The 24,345-nt window shown below is 37.9% G+C and overlaps 2 protein-coding genes across 4 annotated transcripts in view; both read left to right on the top strand.

Annotated features, from left to right (window-relative positions):
• The window catches only part of UBE2W (ubiquitin conjugating enzyme E2 W), a 115,017-nt gene that overhangs the window by 77,974 nt on the left and 12,698 nt on the right, over positions 1 to 24,345 (top strand). For both annotated transcript variants that reach the window (XM_064480885.1, XM_064480886.1), the window contains exon 6: positions 7,195 to 7,260. In XM_064480885.1, the coding sequence (XP_064336955.1) occupies positions 7,195 to 7,241 (47 nt within the window). In that variant the 3' untranslated portion in view covers positions 7,242 to 7,260. The remainder of the gene's footprint in view (positions 1 to 7,194; positions 7,261 to 24,345) is intronic.
• Positions 14,350 to 24,345, top strand: part of STAU2 (staufen double-stranded RNA binding protein 2) — a 233,779-nt gene continuing 223,783 nt past the window's right edge. For both annotated transcript variants that reach the window (XM_064480884.1, XM_064480883.1), the window contains exon 1: positions 14,350 to 14,429. In XM_064480884.1, coding sequence (XP_064336954.1) covers positions 14,351 to 14,429 — 79 coding nt within the window. In that variant the 5' untranslated portion in view covers position 14,350. The remainder of the gene's footprint in view (positions 14,430 to 24,345) is intronic.

Below are 24,345 nucleotides of genomic sequence, written 5' to 3'. Positions count from 1 at the left end.
CGCAGTTCCTGGGCACTCGCTCGTCCTCCTTCCAAGGCCCCGGGGATCGGCTGTCGCCCGGGGGCCCGGCTTGCCGGCGCCAGCACCGCAGCGCCCGCGGCGCCCGCTGCTGCGGCGGCCTGCCGGCCGCCAGGGGGCGGGAGCGACGCTGCGAACAATGGCCGCGCTCGGCCGCAGGCGGGCGAGAGGAGGAAGGGAGGTAGGGCCGGCGCCGGGCGCGCCGCGCGAGTCCGCGGGGGGCCGGGAGTGCGCGCGCGCGCGCGCGCCGGGAGGGCTGGAGCGCGGGAGCGGCTGCGTCGGCGGGGGCGCGCCGCGCGGGCCCGGGAGGGCGCGGCGGGAGCGCAGGGGAGGCGGGCGGAGGCGGGGGGCGGGGAGCCCGAGGGGTGGAAGCCGGCGGCGGCGGCGGCCGAGCGGGGTCAGTTCTCTGTAGTGTTTGCCAATGTTGGAGCCGTCTGCAAAGTGTCCCTGGCGAGAAGGTAAATACCCTTGTGGGGGGCGTCTGGGAGGCCCCGACTTCCGCTCTGCTGGCGGAGGAGACAGAGGGCGCTGGGGAGCCTTGCAGGTCCGCGGCGCGCGGCGAACCCCGAGAAGAGCGGCCCCTCCGCGGCCTCCCCTCCCCCGCGCCTTCCCTCCCTCCTTGGGCTCTCTCGGGGCGGGAGGGGGAAGGGAGGAGGATGGAGGTGGGCAAGGGAGCCGGGGAGGAGGCAAATGAATTGGGGAGGGGGGGCGTCTGTGGAGGGGGTGGGACGGCACAGGTGTCCGGAGGGGAAGAGCCCCGAGGAGGGCAAGGAGGCCAGCACTAAAGGACTGCGGGGTGGGGGTGGGGGGAGCAGGGACCCGGGAAGGTGGGGTCTTCGGGGCCGGGGTGGAAACGCCGGAAGAGGGGACGGCGGGTGATGCGGCGGTGCGGGAGAGGGAGGCCAAGGGCCGGGGGAGGGTCCCTGCAGAGGGGAGGGGAGAGAAGAGTGGACGGGAGGGGACATGGAGGGAGGCCTGTCCTTGGAGGGTCTGCGGGAAATGGGCCTGGGGGCGCTGGAGAAGCGGCGGGGCGGGGGCGCGCCGGGGGGTGGTGGTGGCTATTTCTGTATAATGGGCAAGTGTTAAAGACGTAACATGCCGAAATGGGGAAGGTAGGTGGGGCCGAGGGGACAAAATATATCCTATGACAGGCAAGTTCTCTCGTGGCTCCTACGAACTACTACCGTGAGGGCTCGGCTTAAAGGGGTAGTTGGCAGTGACCTTGCCGAGGTGAAGGGAGTTGGGCGAAGAGACAAAGATCAGTTACGGAATCCACTGGGTGAGGGCAGAGCCTCCAGTCCCTCCGGGAGCGAGCCGGGGACTGTGTGGATTGTGTTCAGGGGGGTGTTCTACAGAGGCTGTAATAGAGGAGACGCTAAGCTGGGATTCTTCGGGAGGAGGGCGGGGATAATGGCCTCGGGGTTCTGGAAGTCCCTGGAAATATGTGCAGAATTTTGCATTTGTGGATAATTTTCTTTGGAAAGGGTCTATACTTGGCAGGAGGCACCATCTCCCTTTCCCAAAAGGTTTAGAACTATTTGGGTAGAGAAAGACCATTCATTCAATTAGGGGAATGTACTAAAGGATTTTAAAGCCTGTGTTTCCTGCAGAAAGGACAGAGGTGATCTTTTAAAGCTATTTCACTGTTAGCTGAAAACCTAATGTTTGACTTCACAATTTTGGTGAACTTTTTCTGAGCATTACTTCTCTTCTGATGGATTTTTATGCTTTAAGAAAGAATAATGAACATTTGAAATCAAAGTTGTAACGGGCAGGCGGGATAATAGTACCCTTGCAGAAAAGATTGTAGCATTGTTCCTGGAGGATGTTTCCTCTTCGTCCTTGCTTGCTTAAGATGATTCACATATACTGTTGTGAATTGAACTGCAGTAGAAAAAAAATCTTGTTTAATAAAACCATCAAAACCAAGACATTCTGCATTTTGATTGTTTTCTCATATGGCAGATTTTTCATTTTTCAGTTTGTCTATATTTTACTGCAAACCAGAGGTAATACATACCACTTGAATTGTAGATTTATTGCATTTTGCAGCAGGCTTGTATTAAATTTGTGAAGGGCTTACGTCAAACAATGTGGTGTCTGTGGATTTTTATTCCTTTAACTCAAGCGACTATTGCCACATTCCATTACATGGCAGTGTAGTTTGAAATTTATTCCTAAGTGATCATTAGTTGGTAGGATATGGTGCAGATTTCCTCACACATCACTAAATTTTTCCTTGAAAACCTGTGTTTTGTGTTTCTAAAAGTGTTGCTGTATAATCCAAGTATGTACTGTTAGCGTCAGAGAGACGGCCATGTAATTTTTAAGTTTTAGTTTTTTATTTGGAAATAATTTCAAGTTCACAGAAAAGTGTCAAGAATAAGACTAATACAAAGAATACTCTCGTAACTTTAACTTAGAGTCACCTGTTACCATTTTACCGGTTTATCATTTGATCTCTCAGTTACACACACATAATTTCTCCTGGTCCATCTGACGGTAAGTTACATATATCATGGCTCTTTACTCCTAAATACTTCAGCATGGAAAACCATATAAATTTCAAATTTTAGCTTACTTGGCTTGCCTGGAATGAAATTCTAGGAGAGAGTAGCTTGGTCTGGTTTTCAGCAAAGAATAAGAATATTAAAAAAAAAAATCTGAGGCGGTCATCATAGTTATTAGTATATAAACAATGCAGAAATGAGGCTCAGTGGTTATCCTGAGATTGGGTCAGTTTCTGGGAGACACAGTGGCCAGTATTTTGTTTTGTTTTGTTTTGTTTTTTAGTTAACCTCCTGTTCTTTTATTCTTCTATTATTCTGTCTCCTTTTTTTTGTACACTTCGAGCACTGGCTATCTGATCATTTATGTGTACAAATCATAATAAAGAAAAGGGAAAAGTCTGGATGTTGCAAAATTGAATTGTCTTAATATTAGACTAAATAGTAGGAGACATGCAGTGTAATCAAATCATATATAGATATACTTGTGCCTGTTTTAGATACTCAAGGAAATATTAAATGAGTGTCTAGAATCCATAATAATTATAATTTGTATTTGTGTATCATTGATTTTGAATAAATCCTTGAAGTTCTATGTGGGATCCTTGTCATTATGTTGTTCTAAATGTCAGGAGCCCTTTGTTAGAGGAAAAATTTTAAGGCATTGAGTCTTTATTTATGATTTAACATGTAACAGAAAGAAAGGGGTTTGAACCAGACAAAACTGGGTTTTAATCTTAGCATTGTGACTAGGGGGAAAGTAACCGAACTTATAGATAAATGAGAATAACACCTACATCTCAAAAGTGATGAGGATTAAATCAGCTAATATAAAAATGGCAAAATATGACACCTGGTGTAGAAAACTGGTATCTGATAAATGTTACTTTCCCTTTTTTTCTGGACTGGTAGTATGTGGGGTTTTTCAGTGGAATGGTTCATGGAGTGAGACTTCTATATTCTTAGAATCTTTCATGGCTCTTAGGAGCTATTTTTTTTTATACTAAACTACTTTGTTTTTCTTATATAAAAATAGTTTTTTGGGGGTACCTACTTTTAAAAAGAAATGAAAAACTTTTTTTAAAAGACTTTTTAAGGACCCCATGAATTTTTTGCAGTAAAAAGCTTTGAGTTGATATTTAGTTTTGTAGTAGTTTGGAGTCTAAGAATGGAGATAGTAAATGTTTTTGCTTTTCATATTATCAGACAAGACATTTAAGTGAGGATTGCCTGTCAGTGGTGGAATGGGAGCTGACATAAAATTTATAGGTATTTTAATTTAATAATGCCTTTTTAGAAAGCAGGATTTAACTGATGAGGATTTTATAGATTTAATTTTGCACAGCTTTCAGTTAATCAGATGAGCAAAATGTAATTCATAATAAAAGCAGCAAATTAATATCAGCCATACATTTCAGATCCATGTGGGACCTTCGTGAATGTCAAGTCTTGTCCAGTGCCTTCTCTCCATAAACCGCCCCGCCTGTTTTTATTTAGTAGCTTGGAATCTGGAACTGCATGTCCTAATGTGCCTGACTGGATATCACTGTAGGGCATTTTTGGGACATGTGAATAGGTTTCTCTAAAAGTACTTGGCTGTAATCGGAATGAATTGTAGCTGGACACTTTTTGACAGAAGAGGGAGAGGTGGATTTTATGAAACCATAGGCAGTATACAATGCTCTGCATTTTATTGCTATGACTTTAATCAGGTTGTTTTAAATATAGGACATTAGGCCTGGTGTGTCTTCAAGAAGAAATGATGTGTTAAAGAGATGTGCCACTGTGGGCGTTCCAAGTTTCCCTTGGTATAGTTGTGAGTTATAATTTTCATATTGATATAAATCTAATATAACTTGTTTGTGAGTAAGAACAAGTTCAGAATGTCATCCAGTTACCTCATAGAGTGTTGTTACAGACATAGTAGTTTCATGTGTTAATTTATACAGATCTTTATTTTATAATTGTGAAGGAAAGGCTTACGGAATATTTAAAATTGTATGGTCAATTTTAGGGGAATAGGAGCTTTCATTTTAGTTTCTTCATAAAACTACCTTTTGTATATCAGAAGATTAGAACTTAAAAAAATGTACCCCTGTATCTGTGTCTTCTTCTCAGAATCAGCCACCAGTGTTGCCAAACTCTAATACTGAAGAAACACATACAGATCTATAGATAAGATTTGTAACTTTTAGAGGCTTACCTGAAATAAAAACAAAGTGGGATTTCTCAAAATGGTGAACATTTACTGGATTGTGTTAAATTCTAGAAAGTAAGGAATACTAAATCACGGAGATGCGTTTAGTGGTTTATTTACATTTTCACATCCAAATGAATTGATTTCAATTAAAAAATTGTTTGGGTTTGTATCTTTAGTTCTAGGCAGTATATTTAGTGTATTTTAATACCATTTGACTAATGCTACATGTTTTAATAATTTCATCTTTTGAATAAAATGTTAGTGTTTAAATTTCATAATTTACCACTTTCAAAGTCTAGTATTACTCATTTGCTCATGTTGAACAGGAGGTTGATTTTTTTTTTTTTGGCTTATGTGAATGTATTAAATTAATACCTAAAGCACCATAGGATTATAGAATTTTAGAGTTGAGTGGAACTATCTTATTTGTTGTCACATAACAAATTACCCCAGAAATGAAGAGCTTAAAACAACAAAACGTTTATTTTCTCAGCTTCTGTGGGTTCGAAGTCTGGGTGCAGCTTATCTGGGTGCTGTGGCTCAGGGTCTTCTAGGAGGTTAAGGGTAAGCTGTCTTTGGGGCTGTAGTCTCATCTGAAAGTTCACCTGGGGGAAGAGCTGCTTCTGAGCTCAGTCACGTGACTCGGCAGGATTCAGTTCCTTGGGGATCATTGGACCGAAGGCCTCAGTTCTTTGCCATGTAGGTCTGTCCACCGGGCAGCTCACAGCGTGGCAGCCAGCTTCCCTCAGAGCAAACAAGTGAGAGAACAAGTGCAGGTGACACCCAGGAGGAAATGATGGTTTCTTATTTTAACTTTTTTTTTAATGGAGGTACTCGGATTGAACCCAGGTCCTCGTGCATGCTAAGCATGTGCTCTACCACTGAGCTATATCCTCCCGCACAATGATGATCTTTTTATAACCCAGTCTTGGAAATGCTAGCTCATTATTTCTGCTGTATCCTATTTGTTAGAGGCTGTCTACCACAAGGACTCACATTCTTTTTAAAGATCTGGAAAAAAAAAAAGGAAAAAAGCAAAAAAAAACCCCCAAACCCCAAAGATATTCAAAGTAATTTACCAATGCTCAAAAGGTAATCTGAATAGCTTGGACTAAAACTCGAATTCACTGGTGTTCATGCCTTGTGCTATTTCTACAGCATGTGATTCTCTTGGGGAATACAAAAAATCGATACAGATGCTGAGGGCAGTATTGTAAGGAATGTATTGAAAACTTTCAGAGTCATTTCAGATTGACCATAGTTTGTCATCTTGAAAAAATGGTAGCCAAATGTGTATATATATATGTATATATATGTGTATATATATATATATGTGTGTGTGTGTGTGTGTGTGTATGTATACACACACACACACACACACACACACTCACACATATGGTATCTGTGTGTAGAAATGTATCAGGGATCTTTGCTTCCAAGGGTAAGTTCAATATTAACATTTTATAGCATAAACATTTCTACACAACTGACTGGATTTAGTTCTTTTGCTGTTTATCAATACTGTGTTGTTGCTTTTTGGATAATTTTTTGGGGGGGACTGTACATAATTTATTTTTTATGTAAATTCTTCCCATTACAAAATCTCATGCTTGCTTGATTGATTGATAAATTTGGGTTTTCCTACCCTCCTTTGATACCTAGTTTTAAACTAAGTGTGGAAAAGTTTTGCTACATGAAAAGAAATACACCAATGGTGAGGAGGTCAGACCCAGAAGGAAACAAATCCAGATGTAACAATGGAATATGTCAGAATGGCAATTTTCTTTTTGAAAATTTTCTGTAGAATTATAATATGTATACTGTTTTTATAATGATGATAATAAAACCACAAATGGGAAAAATACAGCTAGGTGATCTATGTACTCTTTTCCATTCTCCCTAGGAGAATATGTGTGTGTTATATCTTTAGGCTTAATTTATCTTATAGAGGACGAGAGCAGAGCTGTTTAAAGCCTTACTGAAATAACAGAAGTATATATTAAATATTAATATACATTATAATTAATATTAATTAAATATTAGTGTATATATTAATGCAATATATTAAATATGTGAAACTTTTAGATTGTTTAACCAGCTTCACTTTTGCTGAAGGTATCTTAGAACTCTAGAACCAGAGGGGACTTCGTTCAGCCTGGATCTGCACTGTCTAGTATGGTGGTCATCAACCACATGTGGTTATTTGAGTTTAAATAACATTAAAGAAAATTTAAAATCTACTTTCTCAGTTGTTTTAAGCACACATTTCAAGTGCTCGGTAGCCACAGGTGGCTAGTGGCTGTCAGATTGGACAGCAAAGATAGAGAGCATGTTTATCATCTTAGGAAGCTCTGTGCTGGTGTAGATGTCCATTTTCTATTTGATTTTGGTCATGGGCATGTGTTTAAAGTGCTGATCACTGAGATCACCAACTAAGTTGAACTTTATTTCTTCATTTTCATTTTCTAGTTTTTGGAGCCGTGAGGGATACAGCAGTTTGGTCACTATTGTTTTAACATGCTTCAGATAAATCAGGTGAGTTTGTGTTAAGGCATGCCACACTTACATGGTGCTTGGGCCATCCGTCATGGATTTTAACTCAGCTTTTCTATAACCATAACCTGACTACCACTTGACAGAGCAATTACATACTATATATTCATCATAGAAAGACCGCAGGGCAGGTTGAGTAAGCGTTATAGTGATAGTCCTGAAAATTGATAACTTTTGAGCGTACAGAGCAGGAGGTCTGTTCTTTTTGATGTCACATCCCTCCAGGACTTGTTGGTGTGCTCAGAATGCTTACAGTCATGATCCGACTTCGGCAGGTGGCAGTTCTGCAGACTGAAAGTGTTTCTAGTGACAAATCTTTTGAAGTAGCTGTATCAGTGTGTTAAAAAAAGATTCTTTTTTCTAGGGCACTGGAAAAGGCTAGAAGGAGGTGCTCTGCTAAATAAACTGTAGCATTTAATGCCCTAGACTCACTGAAAGAAATATTTTTCTTAGGTCTTGGCATTTCTCCAATGACTTCATACCTTTAATCTTATCCTTTCTGAACAAGAAGGGCATTGTATCATAACTGTAATGTTAGAAAATACTTTGTTTCATTTCACATGTGCAAATCAAGAGAGAAGTAATGAGATTGCAAGAAGTAATTAATTTTTTGTGATTTGAAGAAATAATGACCACCACACCCACCCCTCGCCCATCCAGCTCACCTTGCCTAAGAGATCTCCAGTTCCTCTGTGTCACATACCATCTCGAAGCCACTGACTTCTAAGTTTATACCTAGTCTGGGCTTCTTTTCTGAGCTCCAGACTCAAGTAGCAGTTACCAACTTGATCTCTTAACGTCACAGGATCTCAAACTTAATGTGTGCCCAGGAAACAATTTAAATGCTTCAGTCAAACTAGACTCTTTCAGGTCTTAGAATGAGCAGGTTCGTTCCAGCTGCAGGGTCTTTGCACAGACTACCTCTCCCTGGACCTCTCCTCCCTTCCTCTGTGCTTGGCTCCCTGGACTCCCAGGTGTAGGAGTTGCTCTCATAGCACCCTGCCCTTTTATTTAGTGACATCCTGGCATTTGAAGTTCTGTTCAACTGTGTAAATATTTTACATCTGTCTTCCTTGTTAGATGTGCTTCGCGAAGGCAGTCACTTTGCTTGTTTACTCCTGTATCCCCAGGTCCTAGAATAGTTCTTGTTATATATGGTTTTCATGTGTTTGCTGAACAAGTAGATGAATGATGCCAGGGTTGTCACTAAAGCAAGGAGATCTCTGTTTTTGTTGACAATAACCATGTGATTGCATTGTTAGTTTTGGTATCATATGATGTTGCTTTACACAAATGCCACTAGTGTAAAATCTCTCCCTTATACAAAGTTGTTCTTCAGTTTTCTCCTTGGACTAGACAGTTTTCTTGTGCAGCAGATATTGCTTCCATCAAAGATGTTACTAACATAGGATAAAAGGAATCATACTGTGCTTGGTGCTTCCTGTGCCTTCACGGCTGCTGTCAGGTCCCACTGGCTGCGTTGATGCAGCTTGATGAGTCATGACGTTCAAACTGTGCTGTAGTTCCCCCTAAGTGACTGTGCAGACACCTGCCCTTAATTATACGGGTGCAATTAGAATAATTTGTTTCCTATTCTACCATAGACAGATGGAAGTGATCATTCATTTTATGCCAGTCAACATCATTGAAAATTACGGTTTATAAGTCAGTCCTAATGAGGATTTGCTGACTGTGCTACTGGTCACGTTGAACCAGGCATTGAAAACAACTCCTGGGTGACGTTCTGCATGGCCATAGGCAGTTCCCTGGGCTTTGGCTGGCGTTGTCCACAGTCTCTGGAGATACGCATGCTTTGCTCATAACAGATATGTATTCCTTGACTCACTTCAGGACCCTCACTTGTTATTGACTAAGTTTTATCCCCCAAAATGTTCAAGTCTGAGGGGGAAAGTTAAGCTAATTTGGAATAGTGGAAGTTGTGGAGATGACCTTCTCTTCATCCAGACCTTAAGTCACATTGAATTCTTAAACTTATGAGTGGCTTTTATGTTTTATTATTTTCATGGTGGCTGCTCTCCCATTAGAGAGAGGGCTCTCAGGATAAATGTGGAAAGGCATGAAAAGGCGATTGAAGCTGACACTGATCTTGACATATTTGAGATTTTTACTGTGTGATTTTTAACACCGCCTGTAGGATTAGTGCTAAATTTTTATTTGGGAGGTCTTTTGTTTTCTTAAAATGTCTGCATAGTACTAGCAGATTCTCCCAGATATGTTCCTAGAACTAATTAAAGACTAGGCTATTGAACACTAAGTTACTTATATTTTATTTGATATTAATTCTGCTGACATTATTATTATTAGGGAACATGGGGATGTTCCATGTTCTGTTATGATAATGGCACTTCCACCTTTAAATTGTGCACCTCATTTTTACTTTTGCCTTTTAAGAATGTGTGTTGTTATCCGTGTGCAACTCATGTAGAAAAATTAGGTGGTATAGATAAGTAAAAGGGAAAAAATCGCAAGTAATTCCACTATTCTTTTACAGAAATAATCACTGCTAACATTTTGGGGTGTATACTTCTAGATTTTTTTCTATACAGGTATGTTTTTATGTGAATATATGTTATTTAAAAAAACTGGGATTATGTAATACAGAATATTCTGAAGTGACTTAATAATAATCCATAGTTTGGAAGCACTAAAATTTATTTAATCAAATACTTATTGTTGGACAGATTTCCTATCATAGTGCCACAGTGAGTATTTTTTTTTTTGCATATATCTGTGTTCCTTTGTCCATTATTTTCTTGCAATTAATTATTAGAAATGGAAATACTAGTCAAAGGGGTATGCAGATTTTAAAGATATTTGATGCATAAATACCAAAAATACAGAATTTTATCTGTTGAAAGTTTGTTAGAATGTTTTTCCCCGTATTTCCTTGGCAAATTTTCAGTCTTTTTCAATCTGTCTGACAAAAAGTGATGTTTTAATTTTCATTTCTGTGGTTTGCTTATATTTGTTCTTTTGTGTTTTGTCTTTTGTGAATTGCTTGTATGTGTCCCCTAGCATCTTTACCTTTTTATTTGTAAATAAAATTCTTTGGATTTTGAGAAAATTCCTTTGAGAATTTTCTGAGCTACTGTTTATAATCATTACTTTATATTTTTTTCATTCATTATTCAAAAAATAAATGATGATGTCCTGTGTTTCCAGGGCACCATACTAAGTAAGATTTTTGTGTATTTTGGACCTTTCTCCCTGATGATTAATTTATAAGCCCTTGGGGAAAGGAAACCCGTTTTAACATGAAGCTGTAGCAAATATAAATTAAGAAGGCACATGTGCTATGAAATAATATTTTACAATTAGTGACTGAAATAGGGCGAATTTGGGGGGGTTAGTTAGTGATGCAGACTTGACAGGGCAGTGTGTCCTATGGGGTTGGGGAATCTACGTCAGGCCGCATTGGGAGAGCCCAGCAGCAGGGGATTAACAGAGGCCTAAGTAGTCTGGTGGTTCCTTTTAAAGACGTTTGGTAGTAGCTGTCAGGAACATGGAAGCTAAGGGGAAGCTTTAAGGCCTGACTCAAGGGGAATGGGAGAATGAGGAGGACAAACTGAATTTCAGTGCCAGGAGAGTGGAGAACCCTGTAGGGCAAGAGGGAGCCAGGTGTTATAGAGAAAGAATAAAGTTGTATCAAGGTGTACGGTGAAGTGTAAAGCCAGGGTTGATCATCAAGAAACAAAAGGCCTAGCATTTAAGGGATAACGGTACCTGTCTCACAGGTTTGTTGCGAGGAGTCATTGAGATGACAGAGGCCACGTGCTTGGCATTGGCCCTGGTATTCTTGCTACTCTGTTAGTGTTACTGGGACTGGAGGTGTTGCTGTTGCTACTTTGGAGATTGATGAGACAGGAGGGCAGACATTTAGGTTGGTCACTGAAGTAGTTGTTAGTGGAAGTGAAGCACTTGGACATTTTTCAAACCCAGGTGAGCTGCAGGTGCTCTCCTTTTCTTCTGTAGGCACCAGAACTCTAGCCTTTTTTCTTAAAAGCTGCTACTACTTACGTTTACTTGTTTTTTCTCCAAGTCTGGCTTTGGGGTAGGATCTACAATTTGCCTTTCTCACTTGAAGTCATAGGATGCAGGCTACAGTGATAGGATTAAAAATGCAGGAAACATAAGAGAGTTAAAATGTATACAGACACTTTGGCTTTCTGCCATGCTGGCATAACAAGATTTATCCTGTGGGTAGCCAGCTTCCAAGGTGGCTCCCAGTGATCCATGCCCCCTGGTATTTACACCGTTGTGTAATCCTCCCACACATTTGTGTGTGTGGCCAGTAGAGTATGGTAGAGGTGATGGATCATTTCCAAGGATCAGTTTTAAAAGACATTGTGGCTTCTGCATCCTCCTCTCTCTCCCTCTGTGCCACCCCACACTGCTCACTCTGAGAGTAGCTGGCTGCCGTGTTGTGAACAGCCCTATGGAGAGGCCCACATGGTGAGAAATGGAGGCTCCTGCCAACAGCTAACAAGGAACCGAGGCCTTTAGCCAACAGTGTGTGACTGAGCCTTCGTGGAAGCAGATCTCTCAGCCCTTGTCTGGCTTCCAGCCTCAGACTACTGGCCCACTGACATCCTGACTGCGCCCCCGTGAGAAATTCTGAGCTAGAACCACCCAGCCAAGCTGCTCCTTGATTGCTGAACCTCAGAAACTATGAAAAAAATAAATCCTTGTTTTTTCAAAGTCACTAAGTTGGGGGTAATTTGTTATGCAGCACTAATAAACCCTTTCTCCTTAAATAACTTGTGAACATCTAGACATGTGACCAATGGCTTTTAGACATTGGGTGACAGGTGGCACCAGACTGTGGTCCCTGAGACAATGGAAACAAATGAGGTAAGCCCTTCTGTTGCACCAGTTTATAGTAGAGACTAGACTGTTCACAGGCCACAGTGAGAGGAGGAGGAATCAAAACAGATCCCAGTTTTGATGGGACTAGGAAACAAAGATCAGCATTTGGGAAGGCCAAGGTGGTTAGAACTGTAGTGCAGAGCACCAGAGAGAAGGGAACTGTGGGGGAGAGTGGCCACAGAGGATTATCTTCTTGAATATTTTGCTGAGTCTGATCTGTAGATGCATAACAGGACCTATGCAAAGCCAGGGAAAGAACTACTGGAAAGCAGTAAGAAAATTTCTCGGGCTCACAAAGGCTGGGAATAGTTTGTGTCTCCGCTATCTGCAGTGTAGGGACCTGGCAATACATGGGGCATTGCAGTCTCCAGAAGGCCCCAAGTGATCCCAAGTACTTTAACGTGCACCAGAACAAAGTCCAAAAGTATATTGAGGAACAGTTCAGAGTGCAACAATGTAAAATTCATGATGTTTGTAATCCAGTCCAAAATTAAAATGCTTACCTCATCTTGAATAAGGAATCGAGCATCTAGACAGAAGATCAGTAAGGAAACAGAGGACTTGAACACCACTATAAACTAATTAGACCTAACAGATATATACAGAACACCCAGCAACAGCAGAATACACATTTTTTTTCAAGTGTACATGAAACGTTCTCCAGGAATAGACCATATATTGGGCCACAAAACAAGTCTCAATACATTTTAAAAGATTGAAATCATACAATGTAGCTTCTTTGGTCACAGTGGAATGAAGCTAGAAATCAATGACAGAAAGAATACTGAAAAACTCACAAATAAGTGGAAATTAAAAACACATTCTTAAATAACCAACAACTCAAAGAAGAAATCACAGGGGAAATTAGAAAATAATTAGAGACAAATGAAAATGAAAACACAATATACTGTAACTATGGGATGTAGTGAAAGCAGTGCTCAGAGGGAAATTTATAGCAGTAAACCTACAATTAGAAAAGAGGGAAGATCTCAAACAAATAGCCTGACTTTTACCTTAAGGAAACTAGAAAAAGAGGAGCAAATTAAACCCAAAGTTAGCCGAAGAAAGAAAATCAGAAAGATTAAAGTGGAAGTAAGCAAAATAGAGAATGGGAAACAATATAGGGAATCAGTAAAACCAAAAGTTGATTCTTTGAAAAGATCAACAAAATTGACAAACCTTTAGCTAGACTGACAAAGAAAAAGAGCAAAGACGCATATAACTAAAATCAGAAATGTAAGTGGGGACATTACCATTAACCTTAAAGAAATGAAAAGGATTATAAGAGGGTACTGTGAGCAATTGTATGCCAACAGATTGGATAACCTACACGAAATGGACAAATTTCTAGAAACACAGATTACCAAAACTGACTCAAAAAAACAGAAAATAGGAACAGACCTATAAGAAGTAAAAATGGATTGAATCAGTAATTAAAAAAAAAAAAATCCCTCCCAAAGAAAAATCCAGGACTGGATGGCTTCACTGATGAATTTTTACAAAACATTTAAAGAGGAGTTAACACCATTCCTTCTCAAACTCTTCCAAAACATAAGAGAGGAGGGAATACTTCCTAACTTATTCTGTGAGGCCAGTATTACCCTGATAATAAAGCTAAACAAAGACACCAGAAGAAAAAGCAAAAAAAAAACAACAAAAACAAAAAACTATACATCAATATTTCTTGTGAATATAGATGCAAAAAACTTCAACAGAATACTGACAAGGTGAATCCAACAATATGTTTAAAGGATTGTACACCTTGACCAAGTGCAGTTTATTCCAGGAATGCAAGAGTGGTTCAACATAGGAAAGTCAATCAGTGTAATCCACCACATTAATAGAACGAAGGAAAAAAATCCACATGATCACCTCAGTTTTTACAGAAAGCATTTGACAAAATCCAACACCTGTTCATAATAGAAACACTCAAAAACGAGGAATAGAAAGGAACTTCAACATGATAAAAGGCATTTATGGAGAACTCACAGCTAACATCCAACTCAATGGCGAAAGACTAAAAGCTTTCTCTTTATGTTCATGGACAAGAAAAGGATGCCTATTCTCAATACTGCTATTCCACATTGTACTGGAAGTTATAGCCAGAGCAGTCAGGCAAGAAAAAGAAATAAGATATATCCAGATTGGGAAGGAAGAAGTAAAAATATTTCTCTTTGCAGATGACATGCTACCTTATATTTGGAAGATCCCAAAGAATCTACAGAAAAACCCAAATAGAGCTAATAAAGATATTCAGAAGTGTTGTAAGTACAAGATCAACACACAAAATACAATAGTGTTTTTGTAAACCAGCAGTGTACAATCCAAAAAGGAAATTAAGAAAACAGTTCCATTTATAATAGCATCCAGAAGCATACAGGAATTAAAATACTTGTACTCTGAAAACTATACAACATTGTTGAAAGAAATTAAAGACAACCTGAAAAAATGGAAAAATGTTTTGTATTTATGGATTGGAAGACTTAGTATTGTTAATTTGGGAATACTATGCAAAGCAACATATGGATTCAGGTGATGTCTGTTAAAATTCCAGTGACCTTTTTTGCAGAACTGGCAAAACTGATCTTTAGCTTCTTAGGGAATTGCAGTGGACCCAAATAGCCAGAACAATCCTAAAAGAGAACAGAGTTGGAGGGCTCATGTGTAAAACTACAGTAATCGAAACAGTGTGGCACTGGCATAAGGATAAAGGTACAGATCAGTAGAAAAGAATTGAGAGGCTAGAAATAAACTATAGACAACTGACTTTGGAAAGATTGCCAAGATCATTCAATGAAGGAAAGAATAATCTTTTCAACAAATAGTTCTGGGACAATTGGATATCCACATGCAAAAGAATAAACTTGGATCCCTACTTCACACCACATATAAAAATTAGGTCAAAGTGGATCAATAACCTAAATATAAGAACTAAAACTCTTATAACTCAACAACAAGAAGATAACCCAACTAAAAACAAGAAAAGGACTTGAATAGACAGTTCTCCAAAGATGTACAAATGGCCAACATGCACATGAACAAATGCTCAACCTCATCAGTGATTGTGGAAATGCAAAGGAAAACCAGAATGAGTGCCACTTCATGCTCACTAGGGTGGCTAGAATGAAACAGTAGCAAGTGTTGGTGAGGATGTGAAGAAACCGGAACACTTGGTGGGAATGCAAAGCGTTTCAGCTTCTGTGGAAAACTGTGGCAGTTCTTTAAAAAGTTAAACAGAATTACCATACAATTCCATTGCTAGATGTATACCAAATAGAATTGAAAATGTACTCAAATGTATGTACACACATGTTCAGAGTAACACCTTTATAATAGCCAAATGGTGGAAGCAGCCCAGATGTCTGTAGAAGGATGAATGGGTAAACAAACTGGCATATGCATGCCATCGGATATTATTCAGCTGTAAAAAAAAAATGATGTACTGGTACATGATACAGTATGGTGAACCTCAAAAACATTTTGCTAAGTGAAAGAAGTCAGACATGGGACCATGTATTGTATGATTCCATCTGTGTGAAATATCCAGAATAAATAAATTTATAGAGACAGAACATAGCTTGGTGGTTGCCAGGTCCTGGGAGAAAGGAGAAAAGAGGAGTGATGGCCTAGTGAGTACAGAGTTAATTTGGTGTGATAACAATGTTTCGGAACTAGGTAGAGGGTGGTAGGTGCACAGCACTGCGAATATACTAAATGCCACCGGTATCTTCACTTTGAAATGGTTCATTTGGTGTTATGTCAATTACACTTCAATAAAAAAATAAAATATTTACAAAGAAACGTGAGAATATGATCCATAACAAGGATAAACAAATCAATCAATAGAGACCCAGAAGTGACTAAGATGATTGATTTAGCAGACAAAGCTATGAAAAGAGTTGCTATTAATATGCCATCAGTGTTCAGGAAGGTAAAGGAAAACAGGAAAATGTTGAGGACAGAAATAAAAGATAAAAATATATGTGTAAATGCAAGTTCTAGAGATGAGTGCAATATCTGCAATTAAAAAGTACTGGATGATTATAAATCAATAAAAAATGTTAAAAAAAAAGAAAAAAAAAGTACTGGATGGAATTAATAGATAAGACTGTAGAAGAAAAGACAAGTGATTTTAAATATGTAGGAAGAGCAACTATCCAAAATGAAGCACAGAGTGAAAAGTATAAAAAAAGTGAGCAGAACATCTGTGGCCTGTTGGATAATATTCATGTAGTCTAAGATAAATTAATTAGGTTCTCAGGAGAAGAGAGGAAAGTGGAAAATATTAGAGCAAATAATGACCAAAATTTTTCTATGTTAATTGAAAACTGTAAACCCCATGGACCTGTAAAGCCCAATGAATCTAATTTGAGGGAAACATTAAAAAATCACACCAAGGCACATCATAATCAAATGGCTGAAAATCAGTGATAGCGAAAGGAAATCTTAAAAGCAATCAGAGGAAAAAAGAAATTACGAACACAGACCTAGAGATAAGAATGACAGTTTTTGTTGGAAACTGCAAGCCAGAAAAGAGTGGAGTGACGTCTTTAAGACACGGAATGAAAAATACTTGTCAACTTTAAATTCTATTCTCACTGAAAGTGCTTTTCGAAAAGAAGTGACTTGTTGTTTCCTTTAATTTTTAAATTTTTAAATTGTGGTAAAATATATGTAACATAAAATCGACCATTTTAACCATTTTTAAGTATATGGTTGCATTTGGTACATGAAGTGTGTTCTGCAACCATCGCCATCATCCATCTGCAGAATTTTTTTGATATTCTCAAACTGAAACTCTGTGCCCATTAAAACACTAGCTTCCCATTCGCCAATCCACCAGCCCCTGCCTACCACCACTCTACTTTCTGTCTCTATGAATTTGACTATTCTAGATTTCTCATATAAGTGGAATTGTACAATTTGTGTCCTTTTGTGACTGGCTTACTTTACTTAGCATAATGTCTTCAGAGTTCATCCATGCTATTGCATGTGTCAGAATTTCCCTTTTAAGGCTGAATAATATTCCATTTTATGTATATACCACATTTTGTTTATCCATTCATCCATGGATAGACACTTGGGTTGCTTCCACCTTATGACTGTTGTGAATAATGCTGCAGTGAACATGGGTGTATACATACCTGGTTAGGTCCCTGCTTTCAGTTATGCTGGGTGTATATCCAGAAGTGAAATTGCTGGGTCCTGTGGTAATTCTGTGTTTCATTAGGTTTTCCATAGTGGCTGTACCGCTTCACATTCCCACTATTAATGAACGAGGGCTCTACGTTCCCACATCCTCACCGATACTTTGTCCCTCTCCTTTTCTTTCTTTCCTTCTTTTTTTTGCTAATGGCCATCCTTATAGGTCAGAAGTGGTATCTCATTGTAGTTTTCATTTGCATGTCTCTGATATTAGTGATGTTTAGTATCTTTTCATAAGCTTGTTGGGTATTTTTTTTGTTGTTGGGATCATAATTAGGTTTATTTATTTTTTTAATGGAGGTACGAGGGATTGAAGCCGAGATCTTGTGCAAGCTAAGCACACACTCTATACCCTCTCCCCTGCCCCCTCGTTGGTTATTTGTATACCATTATTGGAGAAATGTCTATTCAAATTCCTTGCTCAGCATTCCTCCCCTACAAGAAAAATTTTAAAGTATGTCCTTCAAGCAGCAGGAAAATGAAAAAGATGAAGAAAGGGAAAAGCAGAAATGGTAATTACTTGGGTAAATGTGTAAGATTCTTTTTATTAGTTTAATCTTTTTACAAGGTAATTGACCATTTAAAGCAAAAATGTTAAGAGATTGTATGGTTTATAACATATATAAAAGTACAGTGCATAATAGCTTGAAGGTTCAAGGAAAAATGGAAGGATATTAAAGATTTTAATGCTCTATGTTAGGTGGTATAATATAAAGGTAGACTGTAATAAGATAAAGATATATATTATAAACTTTAAAGCAATGAGTAAAATAGCAAACAGTTATAACTAATAAGCTAAAAAGATTAGATAGAATTGAATATACAAAATAATTAATTCAACAGAAGCCATGAAAAGATGAAGAAGGGAACAAAGACCAGATGGGAAAAACATAAAACAAATTGCAAGATGATAGACTCAAACCTAAAGATATGTATAATCACATTAAATGTAAATAGTCTGGTGTTTGCTTCAGTAGCACATATACTAAAATTGGATAATACAGAGAAGATGTATGAAGGTACATGTAAATTTGAGATACGTTTTATGTTTTTTAAAAAGTAAATAGTCTGAACACCCCAACTTAAAGGCTCGGATTGGATAAAAAAGCAAGATCCAACCATATACTTGCCTGTAAGAAACACTAACTAGAAACATAAATAGGTTAAGAGTGAAAGAATGGAAGAACACATACTGACTTAGCAGAAAGAAACTTGGAGTGATTTTATTAACATCAAGGTAGATTTCAGAGCAAGGAGCATTACGGGAGATAAAGAAGATCATTTCATAACAATAAAGGGATCAGTTAATTAAGAGGACATACCGATGCTAAATGTTTATGCACATAATAATAAAGCTTCAAAACAAATGAAGTAAAAACTAATAGAAATACAAGGAAACATTCACAATTTTAGTCACATTTCAGTAACCCCTCTTTATAATTGATATAACAAAAGGGCAGAAAATTACAAAGATATAGTTGACTTGAATAACATGGTCAACCAACTTGACCTGGCTGCATTTACGGAATGCTCTGCTCAAGAAGATCAGACTTACTTATCTTGGATCCCTAGTATGTGTACAGTGCTTGGCATATAGTAGGCATACTAAATTGGAGTAAATACACTAATAAAGCAACAGAAACACCATTTAAAAAATCAGAATACACATTTGTTCATAAGTCCACACATAGTATTTACTAAGATAGACTATATTCTGGCCATAAAACAAGTCTCAGTAAATTCAAAAGGATTCAGCTCATAAAAAGAATCTTCTCAGATCACAGTGGAATTAGAAATGATTAATAGAAAGACTGTTGGAAAAATCCCCAAATATTTGGAGACTAGATAGCATGCTTATAAGTAATCCATGACTGAAAGAAGAAATCAAAAGGGAAGTTATAAAGTATTTTAAACTGAGTAAGAACAGAAACAGTGTAATAGAAGATGCCGCTAAAACAATACTTAGTGGGAGTTCTATAGTTCTAATTGTATTAAAAAAGAAGAAAGATCTCAGATTATTTTGGCTTCTACTTTAATAATGTAGAAAAAAAAGAGCAAATTAATCCCTAAGGAAGCAGAAGAAAATAAGAGAGAATCTGAATAGCCCTATGTGTATTAAAGAAATTGAAACTATAGTTAAAAAAATCTTTTCCCAAAGAAAACTCTGGGTCCAGGCAGTTTCACTGTGAATTGTACTAAATACTATAGCAAGAAATAATATCAATTCTGCATAAACTTTTCAAAAATATTTGAAGTGGAGGGAATGTTTTCCAAAGACTTTGGTGCCAGCCTTACTGGGATACCAGAACCAGACAAAGACATTGCAAGGAAACTGCAGAACAATACTGCTCACAAACATAGGTGTAAAAAATCTAAACAAAATTTTAGCAAGTCAAATTCAACAATATATTAAAAGAATAATATGTCCTGACCGTGTGGAGCTTATTCCAGGAATGCAAGTTTGGTTTAACATTCAAAAAGTCAGTTAATATAATTTACCACATTAACAAACTAAACAGGAAAAAGCACACAGTCATCTCAATAGATGCGGGATCATTTGTCCAGTAACCATTCCTCGTTTAAAAAAAAAGGCTTCAGTAAACAACGACTAGAAGTGAACTTCCCCAATATGAAAATGGGTGTCCATGACGTACTTTATTTGCTGATGTTGTTCTTGTTTGGTGGAAGGATTGAACACTTATCCCCTAAAATCACAAACAAGTTAGAGATGTCTGCTTTCACCAGTCCTGCTTTCATTGTCCTGGAGGTTGTAGCCAGTGCGGTCAAGCAAGAAAAGGAAATAAAATGGTATTCACATTGCAAAAGAAGAAATAAAATTGTCCTAATTCACAGATGACCTGGTTTTCTATGTAGAAAACCTGATAGACTCGTACTAGACCTAATGAATAAGTGTAGTATAGTAGAAGGATACAGGGTCAGTATTTCAATACACTAGCAAGGAACAATCTGAACAGAAATACCATTTACAGTAGTCTCAAAAATATGAAATGCTTATAGATGAATCTAACAAATGTGTTAAAGAATACCGAGAACTATAAAATACTATTGAAATTAAAGGATACCTAAATAAGTTGAGAGATCCATTTGATCATCATTATTCCTGGATTCTGTATTTGTGAATTGGCCTCCTATTTGCTAAAATTTATTTGTAACCCCAAATATAACTTGCAGCGCTGTTGTGGTCATTCACTGACACATGCAGAGTGCTGAAAAATTTGAATTGCCCTGTGCACACAGTGTAAACTGAGGCTGAACGAGATGTCACTCTGCTTTCTTGTTTTAGCTCTCCTGCTATAAGCAAGTGTCCTTTTCCCTGTCTGTTTACTGCTGCATTTTTTGTGCTTTTTGTTGGTGATTTAGCTATTTTAAATGGCTCCCAAGCATAGTACTGAAGTGCTTTGTAGTGTCCCTAAGCACAGGAGGGCTGTGATATGCCTTATGGAGAAGATATGTGTGTTTAGGTAAACTTCATTTAGACAGGAGTTACTGTTGGCTGTGAGTTTGGTATTTGTGATTGAACAGTGTGTATTAAGTAAGGGATCTTTAGCCAGAAACACACATAAAACGAGGTTATTTATTGTTTGACTGATAAACATATTATGACTAGAGGCTTGCAAGATTTCCCTTGTATTTCCCAGAAGCAATGATTAGTGTTTGATAATTCACTGATTGTGGCAGCATCGTAGGGCATGGCTAACATCAAGATAACATCATCTCAATAATGAGGAATGACTTCATGTCCATATATGGGTTGGAAGCCTCAACTTTGTTAAAATGTTGGTTTTCATCAAATTATAGATCCAGGGGAATTCTACTCTAATCCTTGAAGGCATTTTTGCCTAAAATAAATTCATATGGAATTGCAGGAACTTAAAATAGCCAAAACAACTTTGGAAAAGAACAATGTTGGGGAGCCAGCACTACCTAATTTCAAGAATTATTATAAAGCTACAGTAAAAACAGCATTAACATTAAAAAAGACAAATAGATCAATGAAGCAGAACAGGTAGTTCAAAGGGGAAGGTATAGCTCAGTGGTAGAGTGAGTACTTAGCATGCATGAGGTCTTGGGTTCAATCCCCAGTAACTCCATTAAAAAAATAAATAAACCAAATTACCTCCCCCCGCAAAACCCACAAAAAACTAACAGAATAGGTAGTCCAGAAATAAACCTACTTATATACAGATAACTGATTTTTGACAAAGCCTTAAAAGTAGTACAGGTGGAAAAATTACAGCCTTTTTCACTGACAGTACTTGAACATTGGATATCAATATACAGCAATGAAATTGAGTCCATACCTTGCACCATATACAAAAATTAATTGAAAGTGGTTCAGAGACCACTTTGGTACGTAAAGCTTCTAGAATAAAACATAGGAGAAAATCTTTAAGACCTCAGCTAGGTAATGATTTCTTAGATACAACACCGAAAACACAATCTGTAAATGAAAAAATGGATAAATTAGACATTATTAAAATTAAAACCTGCTCTTCAAAAGACACTGGTAAGAGAATGAAAAGAGACGCCAGATACTGGGAGAAAATTTTTGCCAAGCATATACCTGATTAATGACTTGTACTTAGAATATGCAAAGAACTCTTCAAATAAAACAATAAGAAAAAGAAATGACCTAATTAAAAATATCCAGATAGACGATCTACTTCATATATGTACATGGCATGTAAACAAATGACAAGATGTTCAACACTTGTCATTAGGGAAATGCTTATTGAAACCACAGTGAGACGCATTACATATGCATTAGAATGGTCAAAGTTAAGACGAGTGACCATACGAAATGTTGGTAAAAAGACCACATTGTTTTAACAAGGTTTAAATTTTCATTTGGAAAAGTCAGAGATTGTAGTCATGATACTCATGGCCTGCTCTGAATCAGGTCTTTGGGCATCTTCTTTCGGTCAGAACCTTGGTTGCACCCGCAAATATTTTAGAAAGAATAATAGCAATTAGTCTAAGACTTATACTGTAAACCATTTCCAACTTTTGTTGTGGCTTTGTAAAATAACTTTTTAGATATAAAAGTTATGCATATCCGTAAGTAAAACAACACAGTATTTCAAAGCAGAAAGTGAGCTCCCCTGCTTCCCGTCTCACTTCTTTAATACATGAATGTTTGGTTTAAAGAAAAAAATAAGATTAGACATTGAGCTGTTAGAGCATTTTTTTTCATTCAGTGTTTTATAATGTTTTCCCATGTCGTACATCATTCTTGTTCCAAAGCTGATAGTCCATTGTATTTAATGTGGCCAGTCAGTTGCTGATGGATAGCTATTTAGCTCGTGTATAGTTCTTGCTGTTACAGTCTTGCTCTGTAGGTTGTCATTGTGGGTATCTTATGTGAGTCTTCCTGCTGCATGGATACGTAGAAGTACACTTGCTGTTTTAAAGATAGATGCAATTGAAAACCTTTAATCAATATTGCCAGATTGCCCACCAGAAAGTTTGTACTAATTTATGTTTGTACCAATAGAATTTGCACTTATTTCCACACATCCTTGTCAATACTTACATGATCATTTTTTCATTTTATCAGCCTAATGGGGTAAATTATATCTCATTGGAATTCAAAATTTTATTTTATAAACACAAAGTTGTTGAACACATGTGTTTACTCAATAAATTATGTGAATTGATTTGTGCATATATTCACCCTTTTTTCTGATGGATTTTTAAAAAAAATTTGATTTATGTCATCTTCATATTTTATGGATTTTATTTTATCATCTTCACTTTTTCTTCACAAGTAGCAAGTGTTTCCCAGTTTATAGACTGTTTTTTAGTGTCATTTATGATGTGTTTTGCTCCACAGAAGTTTACATTTTTGTGTTGTTAAATCTATCAGTTTATCCCATTTTGGCTTTTAGGTTTCTTATCAAGGAAAGCCTTCCATGTTATAGGATTATAACAAACATTTAGCCGAGTTTTCTTGTGCTTTTGTCATATTTTTATATTTTGCATTTTAATACTTTTGAAATTTATTGTTGTGTCTATATGAGATAGGAAATTTAATTTTTCCTAATTAATAGGTAATTATAATAGAGCAGTTTGGTCGATGGGTGGTGATTTTGCTTTGACATCCTTAAGTTATGTTATAATTTGAAGTTATAAGATTTATTTTAGTTACAGCTATGGACAGATAGTCACATTTCTCCTAGAAGGCAAGAACCTGCGGAAGGTAAATTCCTTGCTTTTTTGACTCTGTTTTCTTTCTTTTTATTTCACTTGGGAATTAGGATGAGTCCCTTCCAATAGCAGGGAATAGGGAAAGGGGAACCAGCAAAGAGACATAGAAACTGTGTGCAAGTCATTTTCTGGGACCAGGGATGGAAATGGATTCTTCTGTGGAGAGACTTGCCTTGACAGGTGAGGTAGACTGATTTACTAGCAACAGCTCTGACTGTCATTTAACTACCTTCAAAATGATGCTCCTCTAAGTTTTGGCTTAGGAAATTTTTGGTGTTTTGGTGGATTCTGGTCACATAATTTTTTCCTGCTATTTCCTACTGTGCATTTAATATTCTGCTAATGATTTACTTGCATTTGCCAGAATGTGATGTGTTTTATGCGCTTTCTCTTGCATGTGTGCTCTGGAAAAGCTTGGACTATCTTTCTCTCTTCCTTCCTTGCTAACTTGGTGAATTCCTACTTTCCTTAACTCATCTAATCACCACCTCTTGAAGCCTGCCTTTCAACAACAGCCCCTTCACCTGAGGAGTCCCTTCTGACAGCCTTATTATATCACTTAACACATTGTAGTTTAGTGTATTTGTTTCTTATATGTGTGTGTGTTTTCTACCAGACAGTGAGCTCCTTTGGAACAGGGATTTTTTTGCCTGTCGATTGAAAACTATGAGCTATATTATTTTCGTATACTTTGAAGATTCAAGTCCCAGAGAGTCCTAGGACATTTTATAAAGATATTAAAAACAG

This window comes from Camelus dromedarius, chromosome 30, assembly GCF_036321535.1.
Source record: "Camelus dromedarius isolate mCamDro1 chromosome 30, mCamDro1.pat, whole genome shotgun sequence".
Classification (NCBI taxonomy): Eukaryota; Metazoa; Chordata; class Mammalia; order Artiodactyla; family Camelidae; genus Camelus; species Camelus dromedarius.
Note: the sequence above shows the minus strand (reverse complement) of the source record. Positions and strands in the feature narration are given on the sequence as shown.